We start from the raw sequence: 23,854 nt of genomic DNA, 5'->3' as shown, positions 1-23,854 counted from the left end.
CACGGCCATTTTAAGGGATTATGGTGTTTGATTTTTAAACGTAAAGAAAATTCTACTATTATATTTTTGTAGATTTTTCAATATTATAAACATGAAAAGAGTTTAAATTTTAAAATATAAGGGGTCATTTGATTACTAATTAGGAAGAGAATTACTCATGTATTAAAAATTAAAATTTTCAATATCATATTAAGGATTTTAATGGCTTTATATAAATTTAGCATACTACTAGTTTGTTTGACTAAGCTTTTGGAGGTCGAAAGTATTTTTTTTAATTAAAAAATGTTTTTTGATAAAAAAATATAAAAGTGTTTAGCCAAACTTTTGCAAAAAAATAAGTACTTTGGATATCTAGCACAAACTGTTTTTCATGTGCTAAAAGTATTTTTTTTTCTTCTAAAAGCACTTTTTAAAAACATATCTTTAAAAAAAATAAACTTAAAAATACTTTTTAAAAATTTTCACAAGTTGTTTTTTGCCATAAAGTTTGTGGCAAAATTAGGGCAGACGGAGATACAGCCATTGAAGAAGATGAAGAGAATTTCTTTGGGCAATCGCAATGGTATTATCTCTTCCATTTCAGTTAAGGGTAAAGTTAGTGTAAATTTTGAGTGTTTAGATGATGCTATTACTCTCTTCAATCAAAAGGTTAGAATGAAGCCTCCTCCTTCACTTATCGATTTCTCTAAATTGTTTAACAATATGATAAGTATGAAGCATTACTCTGCTGTCCTTTCTCTTTTTCGAGAAATGCAGAAATTGGGTATCCCAATTGTTGTTGTTGTCTTCAGGTATTATCATTTTCTATTTTTTCTTAGAATCAATAACTGATTTTAACTTACAAATTGATACCAGAACAATCTTCTTGCTGATTTCTGAAGTCGTAGTTACATCATTGGTAAACCGTAAATGGAATGCTAGAACTGATAAGATCAACCCAATCCTTACCAGGGGATGATTCGTTAAAGGAGAACTTTGGTTGCATGGACGTAGATGTAATGTTGAAATTGTTCCATGATCATGTCTCCACGTGTTAGCTTCATCATAGTTGTCTTTATTTTTTTTAATGACGGTGGTGTTCGGGCCCACCTGTGTGTACCTTCAACTATTCAGCAAGTGCATGCTACCTCCGACCAACACAAGGACCGGGTATCTTTGACTACCAGATATGTTCAGTTGTCTATGGAATATTGAATCTTGTGGACAACTTAAGATAGGAGTAACACATATTTATTTCATTCTAAGTTTAGTTTATCACGTGATGTGATCATGTTCTGTCACAAATTTAACCTCGTCTTTAGAATCATTTGAATATCAGTTATGATCTTTTGTTTCTTCTTCATTAACGTAATAGAGTGCACTTGATGTTTATGAATGTCATGCTGATACTTTCTTGTTGCGTTCGCTTGCCTTGTCATGGCCATGTGAAGGGAAGCATTATAAAATAAGAGCTTGTTTGGATAAGCTTTTTTTAAGTTGGAAATCCCAGATTTTCACTTTCGGCTTTTTTTAAGCTCTTTTGCCTTGAAATAAGTGTCCAAAAGCACTTTCTTCATTTACCCAAACACGATAAAAGAGCTTAAAAGCTACTTTAACTTAAAAAATACTTAAAAGAGGTCTATCCATACAGGCTCTAGGTCATGTTTGGGAAAGGAATACACAAACAATTGCCATGCTGAAGGGTTTTGAATATCCATTTTCTTCTTTGTAGTATTTGCAAGATCATAGTTAGATGCAAATTTAATAAATGCTAAATGATTTTTGTTCTTCTCTTTCTTTTTTAGTCCCTTCTTCTCACCTCTATTTCATTAACTCTATTGAACCAGATTGTCTCAGGAAAATCATAGTAGGTCAACAAAAGTCAAAGGATATTATGAACGAAGAGGTAATCCTAAAACTTTATCTCGCTATGAGCTTGAATACTTTGCAACATGTTAGAGCAGTTTATACTGGTTTATTGCAAAATTTTTGGAGAAGAGGTCATGCGATGGAGAATTTTTGGAGTAGAAAACAACTGAATTGAGAGAAAGGAAGGTTCTTCAACTCATGATTGGTGATTTGCTTCGTGTAGCCAACTAGAAGAACATAGACTATTGAAAAATGGGATAGAAGGCGTAAGTTGTTTAGTCATGAGTTGGAGTCTCTAGCTTGGGGAGTTGTGGATTAAGTAGTTTGTGAGTTGGGGGTGGGGGGAGATGGGAGCTTCTCTCTACTAAACTGATGGTAGGTGGTTGAGGTTGAGTAGAAGGAAAAGGAAGAAAAGGTTTGTGGTGTTTCGTTTAGTTGTTCTTCTTTGTTCTGTGACCTATCTCTTTGGGTAGGAGATGGTGAACTTCAGGTTTTGTACTATAGCATGGATAGAGTTGTCGCCTGCAATAACATCTTTGATTTTGTATTTTGGACCCTTGGAACAGACTATCAACTAGTTTGCTTACTTTGTTGAACATTGACCACTAATGAAGCCGAAATCGATTAAGGAATCAACTAACAAAAAAAAAGTATTATGACGACATTAACTATTAGCCTGTCGAGCACAATTGAGAAGATGGCAATGTCATTTTTGTGGGTGTAGATGAGTACATAACTAGATCAATACTAACATTAGCAATTAGCTTGTTGAGCACAATTGAAAAGATGGTAATGTCATTTTTGTGGGTGATTTGTGGGATAACGAGACTAAAATGGCTAATAAGGAAATGGTAGGAGAAAATGATCCAAATGTTGGTGCTACCAATATATATGTTCTATTCCTAATATTAAGTTCCATATCGAGTGTGGTAAGTATTGCGTTAGAACTAGTAACCCTGTACTTTATGAGAAAGAAAAACTTTAGAAGGGTGGGTTTATAGAAATGGCAAAGGAACTAGTCATGGAAGTAGTAGTGAACTGAGAGATGGTGCCTTTGGCATGTCAAGGAAATGTTGGATGAGAACACTAAAGAAGGATCTCTAGTAGAAGGGGAGTGGTGGGAGAATGAGAGGCTTTGGTAGCATGAAAAGATTAGAGAGAATAAGGAAAGCAAGTTTTGAATGGGAGAGATGAGTTAAGGAGGTCTCGAAGGGTCTGTCAAGGGTTTTTGAAGGTGGGGCTATTCAATTTTGTCACACATTGAGTAGTATAAAAATGTTGCAAGTGGGGGAGACAAATATAAAGGAAAATAGGTGATTTGCTGAATCTTGAATGTATATTGCTTTTGTTTCTCAAAACTCAATTATTCATGACATAATTTCTTATGATCCTCTCAGCTGAAGTTCATGCAAATAGACCATGATGGTGGCTTAACTGCAGTGTAGGAAAAGCTTCTGATGTTTGTAGAAGAGAAACTTCGGAAGAAAAGCTTGACAACTCACAATAAACTAGAACTCCCTGTCATGGAAAGTAACAAGTATCAAGCCTATGCTAAAGATTATTCTAATCAGGTCAGCTAAGCCTTCTGATTATAAGCCTAACACAGATGGTTGCCTGGCCTTGTGGAGGAAATGGAAATCTGGCGATCAATAATGTGATGGAGCAAATCAAGAATATAGTAGAAAAGATTGAAGTCTTGAAAGAGGAAGGAGAATTTTGTTTTCTGCATTACTACAGAGAAAGCAAATACTGTTGCAGATGTCATAGCTAAGTCTTCTGATTATAAGCCTAACACAGATGGTTGCCTGGCCTTGGTGGAGGAAATGGAAATCTGGCGATCAATAATGTGATGGAGCAAATCAAGAATATAGTAGAAAAGATTGAAGTCTTGAAAGAGAAAGGAGAATTTTGTTTTCTGCATTACTACAGAGAAAGCAAATACTGTTGCAGATGCCATGGCTAACTGGAGTCAAAAGCTACAAAATATCCACGTCTTCACAAATGTTGTCGACCTATCCTACCCAAGTAGGGTGAGAGCCTCTTTAAAGATGGATAGGGAACCAAATTATCAACTATAGAGTCAGGACTAAAAAAAATTCTTTGATGTGTAGTTTACTTATGTCTTTTGAAGTTTATGTGGATAGGTTTTATCATCCTTTGGTGGTTAATATTGGCTCATTAGTTTAATGAATTAAAATGGGCTCATTAGTTTGAATGCTCCTATTTCTGGATGATTTCTAATTTTCGCCCTTTCAACACCTAAAGTTACAAAAAATTAACTGATAATACCCCGACTTAAAAAAGAAATCGCAAGATATAAGTTATACCTGACAAAAAATCTCAAGCAAAAATTTGGTTCCATTTCAAAACATTATGCCTTAAGAAGTTCATAACCTACAAGTTTTACGTGCATAATTTAGTTCTTACGGTAATTTATTCCTATGGAGCTTCTGTCGTACAAGTTGCAAAACTAGGTCATAGTTAAGAGTGCTTTAACCCATAAATTTTCATTAAATGAAAATCAAGAAGGCCATCTTGAAATAAGGGCAATCCGTGCAAAATCTATATTAAAATTAGAAGAAAAAAAGGTTGTGTTCAGCAATTTGAACCTATGTCCTCTTCGTCACACGATAATAATTTTTACTTTTGCATCAAGGCTCCCCTTCATCATCAAACCCAGTGTAATTCCACCATGTGGAGTCTGGGAGGGTAGAGTGTACGCAAACCAAACTCCCACCTTGAAAGGTTGGGCGGCTGTTTCCGGAAGACCTTCAGCTCAAGAGAGGAAAACAAGACAAGATAAAAGGTCAGATAGGGCCAAGCATATCGAAAATAAAAATGAGAACAAGGAATAACGAAAGCAAAAAGGTCATGGTAGAATAGTACGGAAAGAAAGAGGTATTAGCTACTATAAATAAATAAGATAATCAAAGTACACGGTCCCACACCTATAAACAACAATAAAATGCAAAAATCCCCTTAAGAATGCAAATAGTTACAAAGAACTAAAAAAGTTCACCAAAGAGCGGTAAAGTCAAATTTTGAAAGGTCTCTTTCCAAACAAGATGAAACTAATGACTTCCTCGTATGTAGGCTTTAAACGGTTCAGCTCATCCCAATGTTCACTTACAACAACACAGAAAACATCTGCATGGACGCCATACTAGTCTAATCAACGACTAGAATGTGCTTGATGCGATTATCTGGTGACACGTTATGCAGAAAATTAGAAAAGAAAGAGTTGAAGCATAAAAATTCGTTGGAAAATATCACATGTATAGTATTTAGGGGATACAAACAAGTCTATTCAAGAGACAACAAAGTCAAAACGTGTACTGCAAGTTGGTAAGTCTTTTTTTGAAAAACAATAAAATAAAATTTGATAACCGTGCCACTGTGGTGTTCAGGATAGCTTGTGCGCCAAGATAATAGATTTCCCACTACAAGTCATTGTCTTTGCAACTTCAACTATGCCAAGCATCGCTCCCGCAAATGATTGTGTCTAGTAGAATACCATTTGTAGAAACTACCTAGGGAGAAGTCCACTTATTAACCGAACTAATCTAATAGACAAAGTTATGTATTTTCTTCAAGACTCTTTGAGTTAAAATGGGAAGCACCTCTTTTAATTAAATCAACACCTTAGATTGTATCTAATATCAAGTAGAAGATTATTTTTCATACTACTACATTCGAGACTCATTACCAGGCATGAAATCCAAAATTTCAAATGTCAAGCACTAACTAGTTAAGTCCCCTACGCCACTAAAGTGCAATTTAAGAGTAAACTTAGTAAATAATTAGACTCAATTTACACACCCTCCGAAAGTCTAAGGATAAGTTTTCTCTCTATGGAAGAAAGAAGTAGATAAACTATTCACCAATTTCAAGTTACATCATGGTCAACATTCATTAAAAAGTACATATCTAAGAGTATCATATGGTTCATGTACAAATCCCCAAAAGTCTACAAAAATATATGTATACTTATGCAAATGTGATCACCATCTACAGGGCAAACCGATAAACTGCACCAAACCGACAAATCGAACCAAATTGAAAATAAAACTCGACTAATGGTTTGGTTTGACTTGGTTTGGTGTTTGAAAAAAAACCCGACCATTATAGGGCTGGTTTGGTTTTAACTAAAAAAAGTCAAACCGAACCCAAACCGATCCGATTATAGATATACTACTTTTAAATTATGTTATACATAAAAATATTTATTAAAATATAATTTCTAAATATTTTTTAAAATTTTTTCATAATTTTTGTTTTCTTTCTTACATTTAGATTTGGACTTGAAAGCCCATCTAAATAATATACAAAAAAAGTTCATCTTATAAAGTTATATTATAAAGTTAAAACTTCAAACAGTATTCTGCCTCCATCTTATATGTTGATATTTTATTCTAGAATTCTTTTTAAGAAGCACTGCTCTGTGCTTTTTATTAGATATTATGAAAAACTCGAGAAACCTGAAAAAACCCGAAAAAACCGAGAAAAATTGATATCGAAAAACCCGACTTTTATTGGTTTGGTTTGGTTTATAAATTTAATAACCAGACACAAATGATTTGGTTTGATTTGTAAAAAATCTGAACCAACTCGGTTCATGTACACCCCTATCACCATCTATGCTTCTAAAGAGTCCACTTCAAGTGACCATCCTCAAGTCTCTTCAGGTACATCACCTATGATAGCAACAAACTATCGCTAAGAATAAAGCTTAGTAGCACACAAACTTTGGACTTGGAGCCATAAATTTCTCCAATTCCCATAAAAAAAACTGCAACATATCATATCAAACTTAAACACATGAATTTAGCTATAGCCATATAAGGTGCTCAAGAAATGAATTCTTGAAATGAGCATATCAAAATCACCATCAAATACTTAATGATGAAGGTAGATGCTTCAAGAAAATCAAATATCAAGTAGTTCAAGATGCAAATATTCAAAATTTCAATTGTCAAGAAGCTTCACAAAACTAATCCAAAATTCCACCGATTAGTTAATTTTGCCCAACACTACGTCAAACAACAACATCAAGCATAATCAAATAAGAAGAAGAACCGGAATCCACCCAAAAATAAAGAGAATAAAGATTAATGTTGAAAGTACCTTTTTTGTAACTAATTACTTGTATTAATCACCAAGTAATGAATGATAAACACCACAGCTAAGCTATATTACACCTTGTTCCAAAAAAAAGTCACTGATACATTAAAAAACACTACCTACTATCCAGTGTAGTCAAAGGCACGCTTAAGCCCTTAAGCGAGGCTCAAAATGAGTTGAGTGCTTTGCCTCGCTTTATGTGCGCTTCAGTGTCGTCTGCAAGGTTCTAAGGCAAATTTTTCCTTGCCAATGAGCCTCTTCTAAAGAAGTGACACTAAAAAATTGATAGTTCACTTTATTATAGTTTTTTTTTTAATTTCTTTGGTCATATATTTGTCGTTCATGTTTATAATTATTAGTGTTGGACTAAACATATATAGTTGTATTTTTATTAAATCCCACGCTTTATTTGCGTTTTGCGCTTAAACCCTCAACAGACCTTAGAGCTTTTTTTCGCTTTTCACCATTGAAAACACGGCTACTATCTATGGAATGTAAACAACATTATCAAAAGGATAGCCTGTAGAACACAACGCTTAGCTTCACAGATGATCTAACATAGCCTGTAGTTCTCTCTTTCTACACAAAAGACTCTGAAATTCCTTCCAGAACAAATGGCAGGGAGATATTCTGTGTAAACCATCTTTAGAATTTGAGCTGCAGTAGGAGAGTAACTTTTTAGTCATAGTTTCATACTTAAATTGGACGTAAGTCCATAAATAAGATGAATTGTAAATCCAAAGTCAAGATGCACAAGATCCAAATTATTTCAAGAGGCATGTCAAAATAAGTGATAGTAACTATCACAAGAAGGATAAAGTCCAAAAGAATGCAATAGTGCTCAAGCAATTCGTATATGTGGGTGAGTTAAATTGTCTTACAAAAACTACTTCCCGTTACACCAATATGACTTTTAACATATTCATAACCCAACTACAAAATTGTACACTCAATGAAAGCTAATTTATCCAAGTGTCCAAAAGTCAAGACATACTTTCTAGCAAGAAAATCAATATGACAACAACAACATCAACATACCCAATGTAATCCCACAAGTGAGTTCTGAGAAGGTTATAGTGTACATTGACCTTATCCCTACCTTGGGAGGTAGCGAGGTGGTTTTTTATATCTAAGCAAAATAAATTGAAAGGAAAATTCAAGTTTATGTGCAAACGACGAAGCTTTAGTGTTCCAAAAGCTCAAACAAACATCAAGTATAGATGCAAATAATCAAGCAATTATGTCGACCTCCTTAGCTCGAGTAAGTAGCTTTAGTACCTTAATACACAACCAAACAACCACTAAGGGTCTGAAATCTGAAGATGTTTAAAGCAAATCACGATGATATCAACAAGATATAACAAGTCTTCTTTTTCTTCTTTTAAAATAAAATTTAAATTTAAATTCAAGAGAAGTGATAAAAAAAAATTACTATAAGAACAAGATCATCTAAAGGCATGTAATAAATTTACAAAATTTGGGGTGTTACATCCTCATTGTCGTTCACTTCTTCGTGATGAATGGGTGTTCTAATGCCTGAGAAACAATGATTCTCTTTAGAGGATCTAACACAAAGATTCTCTCCATCAGATCTTTGAAGTGAGCCAACATCTTTAATTCTTCACCTGGATCACCTGAAATTACACCTGAAATTACTGAACTGATATCTTTCGGCTTCATGTTGACAATCAACTTCCTTATAGCCTACAAACAAATAAAAGCACATGCAAAACTTAAAAGTACAGCAAAGTTATTACCATTCATTCTTATAAAGGGTTGTTTATCAGGGATTGAAACGACGGGCTCAAGGATCTACAAGACATACCTTCTTTGTAACGAGATCCTCTTCAGTGGCAAGGAAATTGAGATCTTGGTCAAAATGTTTATATATAAATGCACCCTGTGATAAAAGAAGAAAAGAGTATTATTGTTTCCATACTAGTTATATCATGTCATTACTCATTACAAACTATAAAAGCCGCTACCTAATACAATCATCATAACAGAATTGTCCACAGCAAATTATTGATCAGCCTATTAACTTCAAATCATAATTGATCAGCCTATTAACTTCAAATCATAAATGTTTTCATTCAGAGAATGTCTTAAGACGAACCTTTCAAAGCATCTTCTTCGGAAATGGACCTTTCAGTTCCATATGAAGACGGAGCATGTCATTATTAGTACGACCTAGATATAAGACTTTCCCAGCATAAAGCTAAAAAGCAACCTACTGACCAAATATCCATCGGATGATCGTATGGCAAGCCAAGTACTGCAACAAGAAAAAATACATTAACAAACAAAACCACAGATCCATAAAACTACTTAGGATCAAAACATTGGAGCATCAAACCAAAGAAACAAAGTGAAAAGGAAGATCAAAAAATAATAAATGGCAAATCTTGAGAAATGATACTTACTGATCTCGGGGGCGCGGCAGAAGCGGCTCACAAGGTATGGAGTAATTTCGTTTTTGTCAGTAAACATAACATTGCCAAAGTCACAAAGCTTCAGCTTGTCTTTCGCTTCATTTACCTTAACAATTAAATATAGAAAAATCATCATACGCATACAAAAGCAAAGTGATGAAAAGCTACTCTCAGCAGATGCAAAGTGGGTGAATCAGCAAGCCAGCAAAAGATACAATACTCAAAACATTCCACTTACCAAGATGTTGTCAGGTTTAATGCCACAATGAAGCACGCCACAACTCTTTAGATGCTTCAAAGCACTGAAAATTTGCTTCGCATAAAGCCTCATAACGTCGAGGCTGAGTCCAATGTTACGCCCAAACTTCTTCTGGAGCTCACAAAGATTCATCCAGAGAGACTCAAATACCAGACAAAGTTTATTCCGGTACTTGAAGGTAGAGATTAAATGAACACAGCAGCTCTTGTCTTTAGAATCTGCAACAACTAGCTTCTTCAATATGACCAACTCTTCCATACCCGCTTTATACCTGATGAGCAGAAACAACAAAATTAGGCCACCAAAACAAGCAAGGTTGGCTCGAAATGGAGAAATTAATAGATTAACTCACATCATTTTATTATTATGAATGATTTTTATTGCTACTTCTATCGGGTCACCGGATCTAGCCTTCAAAACTTTAGCCCGAATAACAGTAGAAAGCACATCTTTCCCATGAGCAGCAAGAATATCATAACGGCCATCAAGAATTTCTCCGAAGCGGTATCCTGCAAAAATCAATGAGAATTAGAACATCAACTAAGACAAAAGTTACTAACCATTACAGAAAAAGTTGACAAAAATAGGCAGAAGGATAAAGCTATTTTCTTGAGGTAACAATGTCAACTTGCAGTATGATATATCAAATAACAGAATGATGGGACTGTCATGTGCAAATATCAAGGAAGAGGGAGAAAAAAAACAAATTTAGAAGTGTGATAAACATGCTATGAAGTAAAAGCTCAAATAAGAAGGATCCAGGCAAAATGTGAGATGAATTACTTACTATAATACCCTTCCGGATCATTCCAGTTATCATGAAGACAATTGCGCTCGATCGGCATGCCATCTCATTTGCCCTGCAAAACAGATATAACCAGACACATGAAATTAGTTTACTTATTACAGCCTGATTTGACAAAGAAAAGACTCTCCATGAGCATAATAAATTGTTTCCCACAATTCAGTCTAAGCAAAAGTGCAAAGAACAGAACAATCCTCTATTTTTCTCTCACTTATTGGCTTGGGTTTTACCTTGGAGCATACAACACAAGATAGAGGGATTCATAGAATCAATAGAGTTCAAACAATACATGATTCCTAGATATCACACTCTAAACTGAACAGTAGTAGCAAAAACTGCCACCAAGTAATACACTCCCACAATATGGACAAAGGGAATAACTTTCAACTAGAAACATAATAAAATAAAACCCATTTTGCAGTCATCACTTCAATAAATGGTTCCTTTTTACGTTGCATTTTGGGTTCAGTAGGAAAGAAAGGGACACTCACATTTTGTTTGCATATAGGCATCTATATTTTGTAATATGTTGGGACATGTATATGATCTATGGGGTGCTTGTGTATATGTATTTATGTATTTATTTGTGAGGGTTAACCCAGTCATGACACCATGGATTGTAACTTAAAGTTGGTTGCTTGTTTGATTACTTTGGGGCATGTAAATTACCAAGTCTGATGTACTAAATTACCTTTGGAGTCGGAATATTTGGATGACGCATGAGTTAGCTAACCTTGAGTAATTATTTGTTGGTAATAATTTATAACATGAATTGTAGTGATAAGGAATAATACATGAATGTCTCGTAAGTTAGTTTCTTAAATTATTTTGAAACGTCGCCCCATCCTAAGTTGGAACTTTTATTTGATTTAATTAGAATCAAAGAATTTTTAAACTAGCAAAAAAAAAAACTTACACCTTTAGCTTTTTTTTGTTTTTGTGTCACGAGCTTTATATATGTTTTTTTAAAAAAAGTAGTAGCATCCTTCCTATAGGGTCGCTACATTTGTTCTTTTAAATCATTCCCTTCGTTCATATTTACTTATTTATATTTGATTTAGTACATTCTTTAAAAAATAATAGCAAAAAATATTATAAGTCAGCTCACTCATTAAAAATTGAATTGAAAATAACTAGTACTTAATAATAAAATATAAGATAAATATTTTTAAATTGATTAAGTAAAAATGAATGCATATTTTTAATATAATAGATAAATAAAAATAGACACAAAGAAATAAAAAGAAATGAAAAGGTTAAAGAGCCATGAAAAGGGAAACTCAAAAGAATAAGGGGGGAAAATGAATTCATATAAAAGCACATAATTGAGTGGTTAAAATGTCTAATAAATTGGTATATATTTTAAATATTCATTACACTTTGCCTCTCATTATTTTGCCTCCTCTTATCGAGTTTCTTTTTACTCTGTGATTGTATGTTATTTCAAAATTCAATCTTGTATAGAAAATTCTTATTTTTGCCAAGTCAATTGAGGATTTATCTAAAAAAAGTAATCTTCTAAGATAATGGTTAATACTTCTAAGTAAGTGACTTGAAATCTTTGTTTGGGACGGACCTTCGAATAAAAGACTATTTTTATTTTTTGAGTTGATATAGTTATTTTTAAGATAAATTTTAGTTTTATTGAAATCTTAAACCTAAATTTATATTTGAAATTCAAAATGAGATATGTGTTATTTTTTCTAAATAACTTTCTTTCTTCGACCACTATGAATTTATCTTCTTTGAAAGTGGCTTCGATACACCTTATTTTTTTTAAGGCCAATGACTTCTCATGCTTTAATTTTTTTTCATTGTTATATTTTTATCTTTCTGATACAACACTACACTTAACAGATAACCACGTCAAGCGTATATCAATAATTGATTAAAATAGATAACCACATCAAGCATATCTCAATAGTTGATTAAGAGTGATATGATAAAGGGTGGTCCATTGAAAACGTTGTCCATGCTATTACATTATTTTTTATGACATTGGACACCTCTTGATCATCCTTCATTCTCATGTTCTCAATTAGAATATATTGAAAAATCTTTGTTTATTGAGGTAATTTATTTTATCAGAGCTATGAAAATTTGGAGATTATTTTCTGTAAAAATTGGATATTGATGTAATTTCTCAAAAATTATTTCAAAGTCAAATTAACTTATTTGAATTTATCCACATATTTGGAGTATTCGAATGTGTATGATGGATAATGTATTTTCTTTATCAATAACAAGTAAATTTTCATGTTACTAGCCATGGAACTTTTATTAGGTAAAAAGATATCCAAAGCATTTGTCTTTACGTTAAATATTAAATAATACATCAAATAAATTATTATTCTCAAACAATTGAGCACCGTCACACAAAAATTAAAAACAAAACCACAACAATAGATCCAATGTATTCCTGCAAGCAAGATTGGGGAGGATTGTGTGTATCTAAACCTTTTCTTTTATTAGTAAACATACACAGTTAACTCGTATATCTTCCTTTCATATTTCACATTCTTATTTTTGTGCATGCCCTAGTAAAATTTTTAGAATTGAAACTTCTTACATTTATGATGGATTAAAAGGTATTTATTATTAATTTTCGTAGAAGTGACAAAATAAACTCATTTTGAATAATCAAACATTGAAATTCCAAGAAAATACAATTAAAAAATCTCCATTTTTTCACATTTTAAAATATATTTTTTTGTTACAATTATGTAATGCAGTTTGACCAGATACGAAATTTAAAAAATATGAGAAGATTTTATAATGTTACTTTTAACATATCAAGAAAATATAATTACTTTTTTTTTATTCTCAAGATTAATTACTTGTTGTCCAGAATATTTTTCAATATATAAGATTATCCAAAAAAAACAACAACATACCTTATAATTCCATAAAGGATATAATTAGGGCACGCTGAGTAGAGCAACACTCACACATCCATTTAGCCATTGAAGATGAAGAGAATTTCTCTGCGAAATGGAAATGCTATTCCCTTTATCTCTTTCTTCCCTAATTCACATTCTGCTTCCGCAATTTCAGGAAAGGGTAAAGTTGGGTTAAACAGCAAAGTAAAGAGTTTAGGTGATGCTGTGAATCTCTTCAATCAAATGGTTAGAATGAAACCTCTTCCTTCACTTGTCCATTTCTCTAAATTGTTTAAGAATATGATAAGTATGAAGTATTACACTGCTGTCCTTTCTCTTTTTCGAGAAATGCAGAAATTGGGTATCCCAATTAATGTTTTCATCTTGACTGGTGTGATTAATAGTTATTGTCTGATGCATCGTTCTGATTGTGCATTTTCGGTGTTACCCATTTACTTGAAGAATGGCATTCCATTTGGTATTGTCACCTTTACCACCCTATTAAGAGGAATCTTTGCTGAAAATAAGGTCAAAGATGCAGTTGAATTGTTCAAAAAATTGGTGAGAGAGAAGATTTGTGAGCCCAACGAAGTCATGTATGCAACCGTCATGAATGGGCTTAGTAAAAGGGGCCATACTGACAAGACTTTAAGTTTGCTCCGTTTAATGGAACAAGGGAACACTAAGCCCAACATATATATCTACACCATTGTTATAGATTCCCTTTGCAAAGATAGAAACTGTGATGTTGCTATCACTCTTTTGAATGAGATGAAGCAGAGAGGTATTCCTCCAAATGTAGTCACATATAATTCAATAATTGATGGTTTGTGTAGGATTGGTCAGTGGGAAAAGGTTAAGATTTTGTTATCTGAGATGGTGAACCACAACATATATCCAAATGTGCGCAGCTTCAATATACTAACAGATGGCCTATGCAAAGAAGGGAAAGTTGAAGATGCCGAGGAAATAATGAAACACATGGTCGAAAAGGGTGTAGAACCTGATATAATCACCTACAATGCAATAATGGATGGGTATTGTTTGCGTGGTCAACTAGATAGAGCGAGGAGAATTTTTAATATCTTGATAGAGAAGGGCATTGAGCCTGACATTTTTAGCTATAACATACTAATAAACGGATATTGTAAGAAAAAGAATTTTGCTAAGGCCATGCAATTGTTTTGTGAAATTTCTCAAAAGGGATCAAAACCTGATATTGTTACCTACAATACTATCTTGAAAGGTCTGTTTGAAGTTGGAAGAACTGGTGAAGCAAAACAAATATACGCTGAGATGCTATCTGCGGGGACCAAGCCTGATATATACATTCATGTCACTTTGCTCAATGGTTATTTTAATTACGGACTCGTTGAAGAAGCTATGTCACTCTTTAATAAGTTAGAAAGAAAGAGAGAATATACTGATATTGCATTTTATAGTGTTGTCATTAATGGATTGTGCAAAAATGGTAAACTCGACGAAGCGCGTGCTGTTTTCAAGAAGCTTTCTTTTATTGGATTGCTTCCAGATGTGAGAACATACACCGTAATGATAAATGGATTTTGTCTTGAAGGGTTGTTTGATGAAGCTAAAGATATTCTAAGAAAAATGGAAGACAATGGTTGTTCTCCAAACAATGTCACTTATAATGTTATTTTGCAAGGATTTCTCAGGTGCAACAAAATTATTGAAATGACAGCTTTTATGAAGGAAATGGCTGGAAGGGGTTTCTCATTTGATGCAACTACAGCTGAGTTTTTGGTAAACATTGTAAGGGAGAATCCTTCTGTCCTTGACATGATACCAGAGCTTCACTCGAAAAATAAGAAGTGAATATTTCTTTTGTTTGGTTCATTCGGCTACGCTATCACTGTGATACAGTTCCCTTTTTATCCCTGCAAAAAAATGACACCCAATGCATTTGCCAAATGTGATGGCAATTAGAGCATCGCTTGAGCTTTCCAGTCATCAGTTTTGATTTGAGAAAAAATGGTGACCATACTGATTTTCTTAAAAAAGAAATAATGGTAAGTTCCCGTTTTGTACAAATTATAAGTCTAGTAATATCATTTTCAGTGCTATTTGGTATGTTCAGAAACATCAAAATATTCATGTTTCTGAGTTAACCCTCCCAAAGAAAAAAAATATCTGTTATATTTTCTTTTGCCGATTTCACCAGCATTGCTTGTAATTGTCTTTCATCTTTCTAGGTTTGCCCTTTTTAATGATTTTCATGTTATTTAGTGTATGTTAATTTGTCTGCAGGTTGATGCAGGGCAAGTTGCTAGTACCGGAATGGTTGCACCGAGTTACAACAAACTTTGTTTATGATGACATCCTCCAGCAGGAAACCATTTGTTATTATTTTTTCCGAGAATCTACCTTGATTTCTTGCAGGCTAGTGTTGGTCTTGACACTTTTACTATGTGCATTTCCATTAGTTTTGGAGTTTCCTGTTGGCTTGGAAATCTTTTTTACTAGTTTCTAACTTGGTGGTCTGATCTTGTGTAACTGTACTCTTTGCTACAACTGTGCACAATCTAGTGAAAAATGAAAGCTCCAAATTTAAGGCAGATAATTGGGGGTCTTTTGTAGAGAATCATATCTTTTTTTGAAACTTGTAGTGAATCATATCTCTGCGTGTGTTTCTATGGAATGACTAAAGTGCTGGTATAAATGGCATCAAGAAGATGCAGGCTAGATAGTTACAAAAGTAGTGAGATTGTAAGCTCATTTACAAGTGTCCTATGCAATGGATTTATCAGTATAATATCATTTTTAGTGCTATTTAGTTATCTTTAGGTATTTTTATTATTGTTGTCATCAGGTATTATCATTTTCTATTTTTTCTTAGAATCAATAACAATTGATTTTAACTTACAAATTGCTACCAGAATTGCTGGTTTCTGAAGTCGTAGTTACATCATTGGCAAACCGTATATGGAATGCTAGAACTGACAAGATCAACCCAATCCTTACCAAGGGGTGATTCATTAAAGGAGAACTTTGGTTGCATGGACGTAGATGTAATGTTAAAATTGTTCCATGATCATGTCTCCACATGTTAGCTTCATCATAGTTGTCTTTATTTTTTTTTAATGACGGTGGTGTTCGAGCCCTCCTGTTTGTACCTTCTACTATTCATCAAGTACATGCTATCTCCCACCAACACAAGTATCGGGTATCTTTGACTACCAGATATATTCAGTTGTCTATGAAATATTGAATCTTTTGGACAATTTAAGCTAGGAGTAACACTACAACTGAGTTTTTTGTAAACATTGTAAGGGAGAATCCTTCTGTCCTTGACATGATACCAGAGCTTCAATCGAAAAATAAGAAGTGAATATTTCTTTTGTTTGGTTCAATCGGCTACGCTATCACTGTCCTGCAAAAGAAATGACACCCAATGCATTTGCCAAATGTGATGGCAATTAGAACATTGCTTGAGCTTTCCAGACAACCTGTTGAGGAGGTACATCAGTTTTGATTTGAGAAAAAATGGTGATCATACTCATTCTCTTAAAAAAGAAATAATGGTAAGTTCCCTTTTGTGTACACATTATAAGTCTAGTAATATCATTTTCAGTGCTATTTTGTATCTTCAGAAACATCGAAATATTCATGCTTCTGAGTAAACCCTCCCAAAGAAAAAAAAATATCTATTAATATTTTCTTTTGCCGATTTCTCCAGCATTGCTTGTAAATCAAGCAGCAAATTTTGTTGGCATAAAACTAGGCCAAGATATATCCTAGTAGATCCTGCTTTTGGTTTTTGAGGCTTAAGATAGCTTACATAGTGTGTAGATCTGCTCTTAGTTATCTCAGATTAGCTCATCTGCCTAAGACTAACGTAAAATTGAGTGATGATTTTTTCTTATATTGTCTAGTATGAAACTCTATTGTATTGGAGCTCAATCCCATTCAGCGTACTTACAGTTAGTCCAGATTGTCTTACCTGGAGGGTTGATTTTGTAATCTAGAACACCTAGTTCTACGAACAGCTTCATCCTATGGAAGCAAATCGAAACAAAATTTTCCTTTGAGACTGATGTGTCCAAACACTTATCTGCTCTCTGTAATTCTTTCATACAGCAGCATTCAGAAAATCAAGATGAATATCTTGAGTCTGTTATATTTTTGGTGTAAACAAGATTTGGTGGGGGAGGTAGAAAGTTTAGTGGACTTTATAGCTCAATTGTAAAGTTTTTGCCCAGTTTTTGGCTTTTGAAATTACTCTCTGGGGGCTGTAAATCCCACCTGATCAGGTTTTGCTGTTGAGTTTTGATGTGAATATAAAGTTACCTTTATCCAAAAAAATATAAAATTCTTTCATACAGTTTAGTGGTGTTATTTAAGATTTGAGTCTTTACTATGCTTTTGTGACAATCTTGCTGTCGTTTTCATTTCTTGTGCCATCATATCAAGTTCCATCATTGTAGTTCTGTTATCTTAACTTGATGCTTTGACATCTGACTTTAAACTTAAGAGAAATATCAGTGAAAGAATTGTTGACTACGATTTGTTTAAACTATTGTTATGATTCCTCTGAGTGGAAGTGATGTCTGTTGTGAAATGTTATATGTTATACATCTAAGACTAATTCTTAACTTAGCGCGTTCAATTACGGACTTGTTGAAGAAGCTATGTAACTCTTTAATAAGTTGGAAACAAAGACAGAAAATATTGATATTGTATCTTACAATATTATCATTAATGGATTGTGTAAAAATGGTGAACTCGATAAAGCTCATGCTATTTTTGAGAACTTTATTCAATGGGATTGCTTCCGGATGCGATAACATACAATACAATGATAACTGGATTTTGTCTAAAAGGGTTGTTAGATGAAGCTAAAGATATGCTTAGAAAAATGGAGGGGAACAATTGTCTTCCAAACAATGTCACTTACAATGTTATTGTGCAAGGATATCTTAGGTGTAGGAAAATAAATGAAATGGTAACCTTTTTGAAGGAAATGACTGGAAGGGGCTTCTCATTTGATGCAACTACAGCAAAGTTACTGGTAAACTCTATAAGTGAGAATCCTTCCGTCCTTGACACGATACCAGAGCTTCATGCGAAAAACAAGAAGTGAATATTTCTTTCGCTTGGTTTATTGGGGAGAGGTGATTAAACAGAACATGACGCAAGTACAAATAACCGAGGACATGACCTTAGATAGGAGGGTGTGGAGGGCCCATATTAGGGTAGAAGGTTAATACGAAGTCTTGTTACCCTGCCTTATCAGTAGGCGCATTAGCGCACTACGAATTTTTTGTGCTGTGATTTCTGTTATCAGTTATTACTCTTTGTACTTTCAGTTTTTTATTATTTTATATGTGTCACGTTATTTGCTTTTCGCATACTGCTTTGTACTTCTTGATGTATCTGACTTCTTCTTATGCTTTTATTGAGCCGAGGGTCTCTTGGAAATAGCCGTCCTACCTTGGTAGGAGTCAGGTCTGCGTACACTTTACCCTCTCCAGACCCCACTTTGTGGGATTTCACTGGGTTGTTGTTGTTGTTGTTGGTTTATTTGGCTATGTTATAACTTTGATACAATTTTGGTTTATCACTTCACATGAAAAGGAATCCAATGCAATTGTGGAAGATGAAAAATGAAAATCAAAACGTTGCTTGGGTTTTCATGCTGGCTTATCGAGGAGGTACATCACTTCTGATATTTTGATTGTTTTTCCACTATTCTTTATCTTGAAAATCTGGTATTACTGGTCTCTTGATATGATAAATAGTGTGAGTTACCCTTATGTGTACACATTACAAGTTTAGGAATAGCATTTCCAATGCTATTTGTTATCTTCTGTATTGTCATTTTCTATCTATTTGAGTAGTATATCTCAGATAGGCATTCCATTAAATGATGTCAATTTAATTAATGTGTGGTTTGCAGAACAGGTTCATCACGGTCACGCCTGAAACTGAAGTTCTGAAAGCGAAGCAACTGATGATAGGTACTACTTTCTGCTTCATTTCTTTTTTGAATGCCCTTTTTTAGTGTATTTGCTTTATACACAATAAGATTTGCAATAATGTACTATATGATGGACTTGAGGAGTAACATATGATATTCAAACAATTTAAGCCACGCCAAAAAGAAAAGAGAGTATACAAGAACAACAATTTTGAAAGAACAAATTTTGGAATACTTAGCAAGACTACTGGTTTTTAACTGTAAGAGCCCGTTTGGATGGGCTTATAAGTTGGTCAAACCCACTTATAAACCCTTTTAGCTTCTTGTGGTGTTTGCCTAATGCTAACTTTAAGCCATAAAGTTAAAGTCAGCCAAAAATGAAAAGTTAGGATTCCTAACTTTTTTTTCTAAGTGCTTAAAGCCATTTTCTTTGACAATGAAAATTACTTTTATATCTCTTATATTTTAACTAAATTCCCAAACTACCCTTTTTATTCTTTTAACCCTAAAATTCACATTATTTTCCTCATTTCTTCGGCATAAGCACTTTTATCCAAACACTCAACTGCTTATTTATAAAAATAACTTTCATCACTTCAAAGTTCTAAAAACACTTCATACATAAAAGTTACTTTTTTTAAGCCTATCCAAACGGGCTCTAAAACACACAAAATGAAGAAAAAAAGGGAAAACTTGACAAGAGTACTTATTCACCACAACAGAGTTGTCTGAGGATTTATCTTTGCCCTCTAAGGCTGATGTACTGGCAAAGAAAATTGTATCTCGTATTCCTTACACGCCCTCTGCAGAGAAAATTACACTGGTTGAAGAAATCGGAATAAAAGAAGAAGAGAACTTACTCCATTTTATGTGACACTATTTTTCTTTTTAGCATGTTTTTAATAGTACAATGCCTTTCTATAATTGAAAATAATTTAATTATAAATTTCTCATTTTACCTTTAATGACATGCTTTTTATAGCCACAAATATGACATGGCGTGTTTAAGACTAGAAGTTCCTTCCTTTTTCAAACTCAGTGTCCAGTCAAACTCTACCACATAAAGTTAAATGGAATATGTAATAAGTTCCGTCTATACTTGCATATTTCCCAAGGTAAGAGCGTTCACTACTTTTCACGCATGGTGCTTAAATAACGAGATATTATTCAGGCCAAGGACCTGAAGCTCGTCCCCTCCCCTAATATCTTCAGCATATTCCTTAATGTTCTTAGCGGAATATTCAAGTTTAGGGCTCTCTACAAGTCTTTCAATTTTAATGAATAAATATCGCCGAAACTAGGCAGAATATCCTCAAGCTTACGACATCCCCACTGTACTAATTTCTGACGCATGGGAAAGGATTCCTCCCCAACCTCCCACTTGGCAATAGTCAGTTGGCTCATATTAAACAAAATTGAGATTCATAAAGGTGTCTTCCTCCCCCATGTTCCATTTTTCTCCCTGGATAATTGAGTCAACAAGGGTCAGCTCTTCAAGGTTGGGCAGTCTCCCTATTGTTGATAGTGAATTGGATGTCAGAGGAAAGTCAGACGAACACAAAATTTTCAAACTCAATGGGAAGTGAAAATCCCATGGCTGATTTGTCTCTACACTGTCATTTGTGTTTGAACTTATAAAACCTACTGTAAGCGATTCTAGTTCATTACAGACATCCAATTTTGGGAACCAATATCGGTCTGTTGAATAATCCCATGCTTTCTTGAGACTCAATTGAAGATTGGAAAACCCTTTGAAAATATCTTCTGTATCTTTTGAATAGGAAACCACAAGTTTATCTAAACATCTCAAGTTCTCTTTGTATCCTCTGCTAACAGTATTGGTTCATCTGTATCCATATCAAAAAAAGAACAAGCACTCAAGTATACGTGAAAGTCATGCACAAACAACTTTTCATTTCTTGCTTTTCTCAAACAGAAGTCTTGAAGTTGGAAAGTCGGGTATTTACCTATCTCGTTGAAAAGAACTACCAAGCTACTGGAAATTAAATTATCCAAATAAACGTCCATCACTTCTTCCACATTCCTCATCTCGGTCTGTTCCTCAGCACACCGTACCATTTTCAAAACATTGACTGAATTTTCTGTCCTTCTGGAAAGTTGCAAGGTATAGAAAGCATGGCTTTTGGTGATGTTGTAAATGGTCATAACTTAATTCTATAATCTTCATCACTTCCACTTCACTGTTGAAAATAAAGGAACTCAAATTATTTTGAACTTCAAGCCACACAAGTCTTTTTCTTTTCCAAACCTGCAATGACTCCAGCAATCAGATCAGCCACCAAAGGAAGACGATGAAATTTTGGGCTATTTTCTTTTCCAACACCCAATAGTTCATCAGGGCAACTCTCTTTTCCAGATGCCCTTTTCTCTAATAACTTCAAACTTTCATCTGGTCTGAGCAATTGAAGGTGAAGTCACGTGTTGATTTCCATGCAAAGCCACTTTCTTTTCTCGAGTAGTAAAAATAAATTCTACTACCTTCTCAACGTCTGGAAAAGGTCTTGTTAACTCATCCCCTGATGTGGTATCCCACAAGTCATCTAAGACAATAAGATACCACTTTCCATACAGTTGTTTCCGTAGCTTATCATCAACATCAATATTCTCACTCAATTTCGAACCAATCCAATAACTTGATTAAAAAATTTATTCAACAACTCCTCCTAAAATATTCTTGGTGGATTGTGCACCATGCGCGAATGTCGTAATGACTAGAAACTGATTTATCATTGTATACTTTGTACGCCAAAGTAGTTTTACCCGAACCCGGCATACCAGCGATCGTAATAATATCTAGATCTTCCGGTTCACTCGTGAGCTTCCTCATTATCCAATTTGTCTCCTCCTCAAAACCTACAATTATGTAACTCACAATTTGCTGCAGGAATCTTCAGTGAACTGGACTTGGGAGAATGTGAATTGGAAGACCTCAGGGGCCATTGTCTTAAGTCATTTTCCTGATAGCTCTATGCACACTGCTTTTGTCACTTAACATTCCTTGTTCGGCTTCTGGGGGCAGCTTCTCAGCTTTGGAGCGTCTAGTTTCTTGCTCTCCTCATTTAAGCACTCTTCGGCTCAATTGTGCTGTGTCCATCGAGAAACTTCCATAGCTACTTTGGCATGCCTCCCAGTTGGTTGAATATGGTACCGGATCCTCACTGCTGACATACAGGCTGATGTTCCTGAAGTTTCTTAAACGTATCTCAAGCTTTTTCAGGCTGCAATCAACTCCAAAGCTTGAGTGAGGTTTGGGAGGCCATGCCAGCCTACTATTTATCCAGTCCACTCCAAACTCACCTCTTTGAATTTAAGCTATGCTGCCATTCAAATACCTGGTCTTGGCAAGCTCATCAGTGAGTGTCACAATTTGCAGCAGTTGATGTTGTCAGATTTACCACTCTAATAAGGGGAATCTTTGCTGAAAATAAGACTAAAGATGCAGTTGAATTGTTCAAAAAATTGGTGAGAGAAAAGATTTGTGAGCCTGATGAAGTCATGTATGGAACCGTCATGAATGGGCTTAGCAAAAGGGGCCATACTGACAAGACTTTAAGTTTTCTCCGTTTAATGGAACAAGGGAACACTAAGCCCGACGTATATATCTACAGCATTGTCATAGATTCCCTTTGCAAAGATGGAAACTTAGATGCTGCTATCACTCTTTTGAACGAGATGAAGCAGAGAGGCATTCCTCCAAACATAGTCACATATAATTCAATAATTGATGGTTTGTGTAGGATTGGTCAGTGGAAAAAGGTTAAGATTTTGTTATCTGAGATGTTGAACCACAATATTTATCCAAATGTGCTCACCTTCAGTATACTTACTGATGGACTATGCAAAGAAGGGAAAGTTGAAGATGCCGAGGAAGTAATGAAACACATGATCGAAAAGGGTGTAGAGCCTAATATTATCACCTACACTGCGATAATGGATGGATATTGTTTGCGTGGTCAAGTGGATAGTGCGAGGAGAATTTTTGATATCATGATAGATAAGGGCATTGAGCCTGACATTTTTAGCTATGGCATACTAATAAACGGATACTGTAAGAAAAAGAAAGTGGATGAGGCCATGCAATTGTTTTGTGAAATTTCTCAAAAGGGATCAAAACCTAATATCATTACCTACAATACTATCTTGCAAGGTCTGTTTGAAGTTGGAAGAACTGGTGATGCAAAACAAATTTACGCTGAGATGCTATCTGCGGGGACCAAGCCTGATATATACACTCATCTCATTTTGCTCAATGGTTATTTTAAGTGCGGACTTGTTGAAGAAGCTATGTCACTCTTTAATAAGTTAGAAAGAAGCAGAGAATATACTAATAATGCATTTTATAGTGTTGTCATTAACGGATTGTGCAAAAATCGTAAACTCAACGAAGCGCATGCTGTTTTCAAGAAGCTTTCTTTCCTTGGATTGTTTCCGGATGTGAGAACATACACCGATAAATGGATTTTGTCTTGAAGGGTTGTTTGATGAAGCTAAAGATATTCTAAGAAAAATGGAAGACAACGGTTGTTCTCCAAACAATGTCACTTATAATGT

General features: G+C 34.3%; 3 protein-coding genes and 2 pseudogenes across 18 annotated transcripts in view; 3 read left to right on the top strand and 2 right to left on the bottom strand.

Annotated features, from left to right (window-relative positions):
- LOC129901554 (putative pentatricopeptide repeat-containing protein At1g12700, mitochondrial) overlaps positions 1-23,854 on the top strand; it is a 38,749-nt gene that overhangs the window by 8,705 nt on the left and 6,190 nt on the right. For 2 of the 11 annotated variants that reach the window (XM_055976781.1, XM_055976773.1), the window contains exons 2-3: positions 16,956-19,016; positions 19,262-19,322. Coding sequence is in view for 2 of the 11 variants with exons in the window: in XM_055976783.1 (XP_055832758.1) it covers positions 13,435-15,180 (1,746 nt within the window). In the remaining 9 variants the exon portion in view is untranslated. Of the gene's footprint in view, positions 1-13,383; positions 15,375-15,612; positions 19,017-19,261; positions 19,323-22,187; positions 22,795-23,854 lie in introns of those variants that run through there. The other 9 variants (XM_055976777.1, XM_055976775.1, XM_055976779.1 and 6 more) reach the window with 9 other exon arrangements.
- On the top strand, positions 434-4,058 carry LOC129901557 (pentatricopeptide repeat-containing protein At1g12620-like). 6 transcript variants are annotated; one of them, XR_008769862.1, is made up of 3 exons: positions 434-562; positions 1,827-1,885; positions 3,246-4,058. XR_008769862.1 is itself a non-coding variant. In XM_055976786.1 (3 exons), the coding sequence occupies exons 1-3, from the start codon at positions 532-534 to the stop codon at positions 3,291-3,293; spliced, it is 324 nt and encodes a 107-aa protein (XP_055832761.1). In that variant the 5' UTR covers positions 434-531; the 3' UTR covers positions 3,294-4,058. The 6 variants fall into 6 exon arrangements, 2 of the variants coding, with proteins under 2 accessions (XP_055832761.1, XP_055832759.1); XR_008769864.1 differs by having other exon boundaries at positions 856-1,885; XR_008769865.1 differs by having other exon boundaries at positions 434-648.
- On the bottom strand, positions 8,473-11,186 carry LOC129901099 (uncharacterized; annotated as a pseudogene).
- LOC129901556 (putative late blight resistance protein homolog R1A-3) lies at positions 20,214-22,181 on the bottom strand (annotated as a pseudogene).
- Positions 22,814-23,773, top strand: LOC129898945 (pentatricopeptide repeat-containing protein At3g22470, mitochondrial-like). Its single transcript, XM_055973659.1, has one exon. It carries the CDS (start codon positions 22,814-22,816, stop codon positions 23,771-23,773), a length of 960 nt encoding a protein of 319 aa, XP_055829634.1.

Source organism: Solanum dulcamara, chromosome 8 (assembly GCF_947179165.1).
Source record: "Solanum dulcamara chromosome 8, daSolDulc1.2, whole genome shotgun sequence".
Classification (NCBI taxonomy): domain Eukaryota; kingdom Viridiplantae; phylum Streptophyta; class Magnoliopsida; order Solanales; family Solanaceae; genus Solanum; species Solanum dulcamara.
Note: the sequence above shows the minus strand (reverse complement) of the source record. Positions and strands in the feature narration are given on the sequence as shown.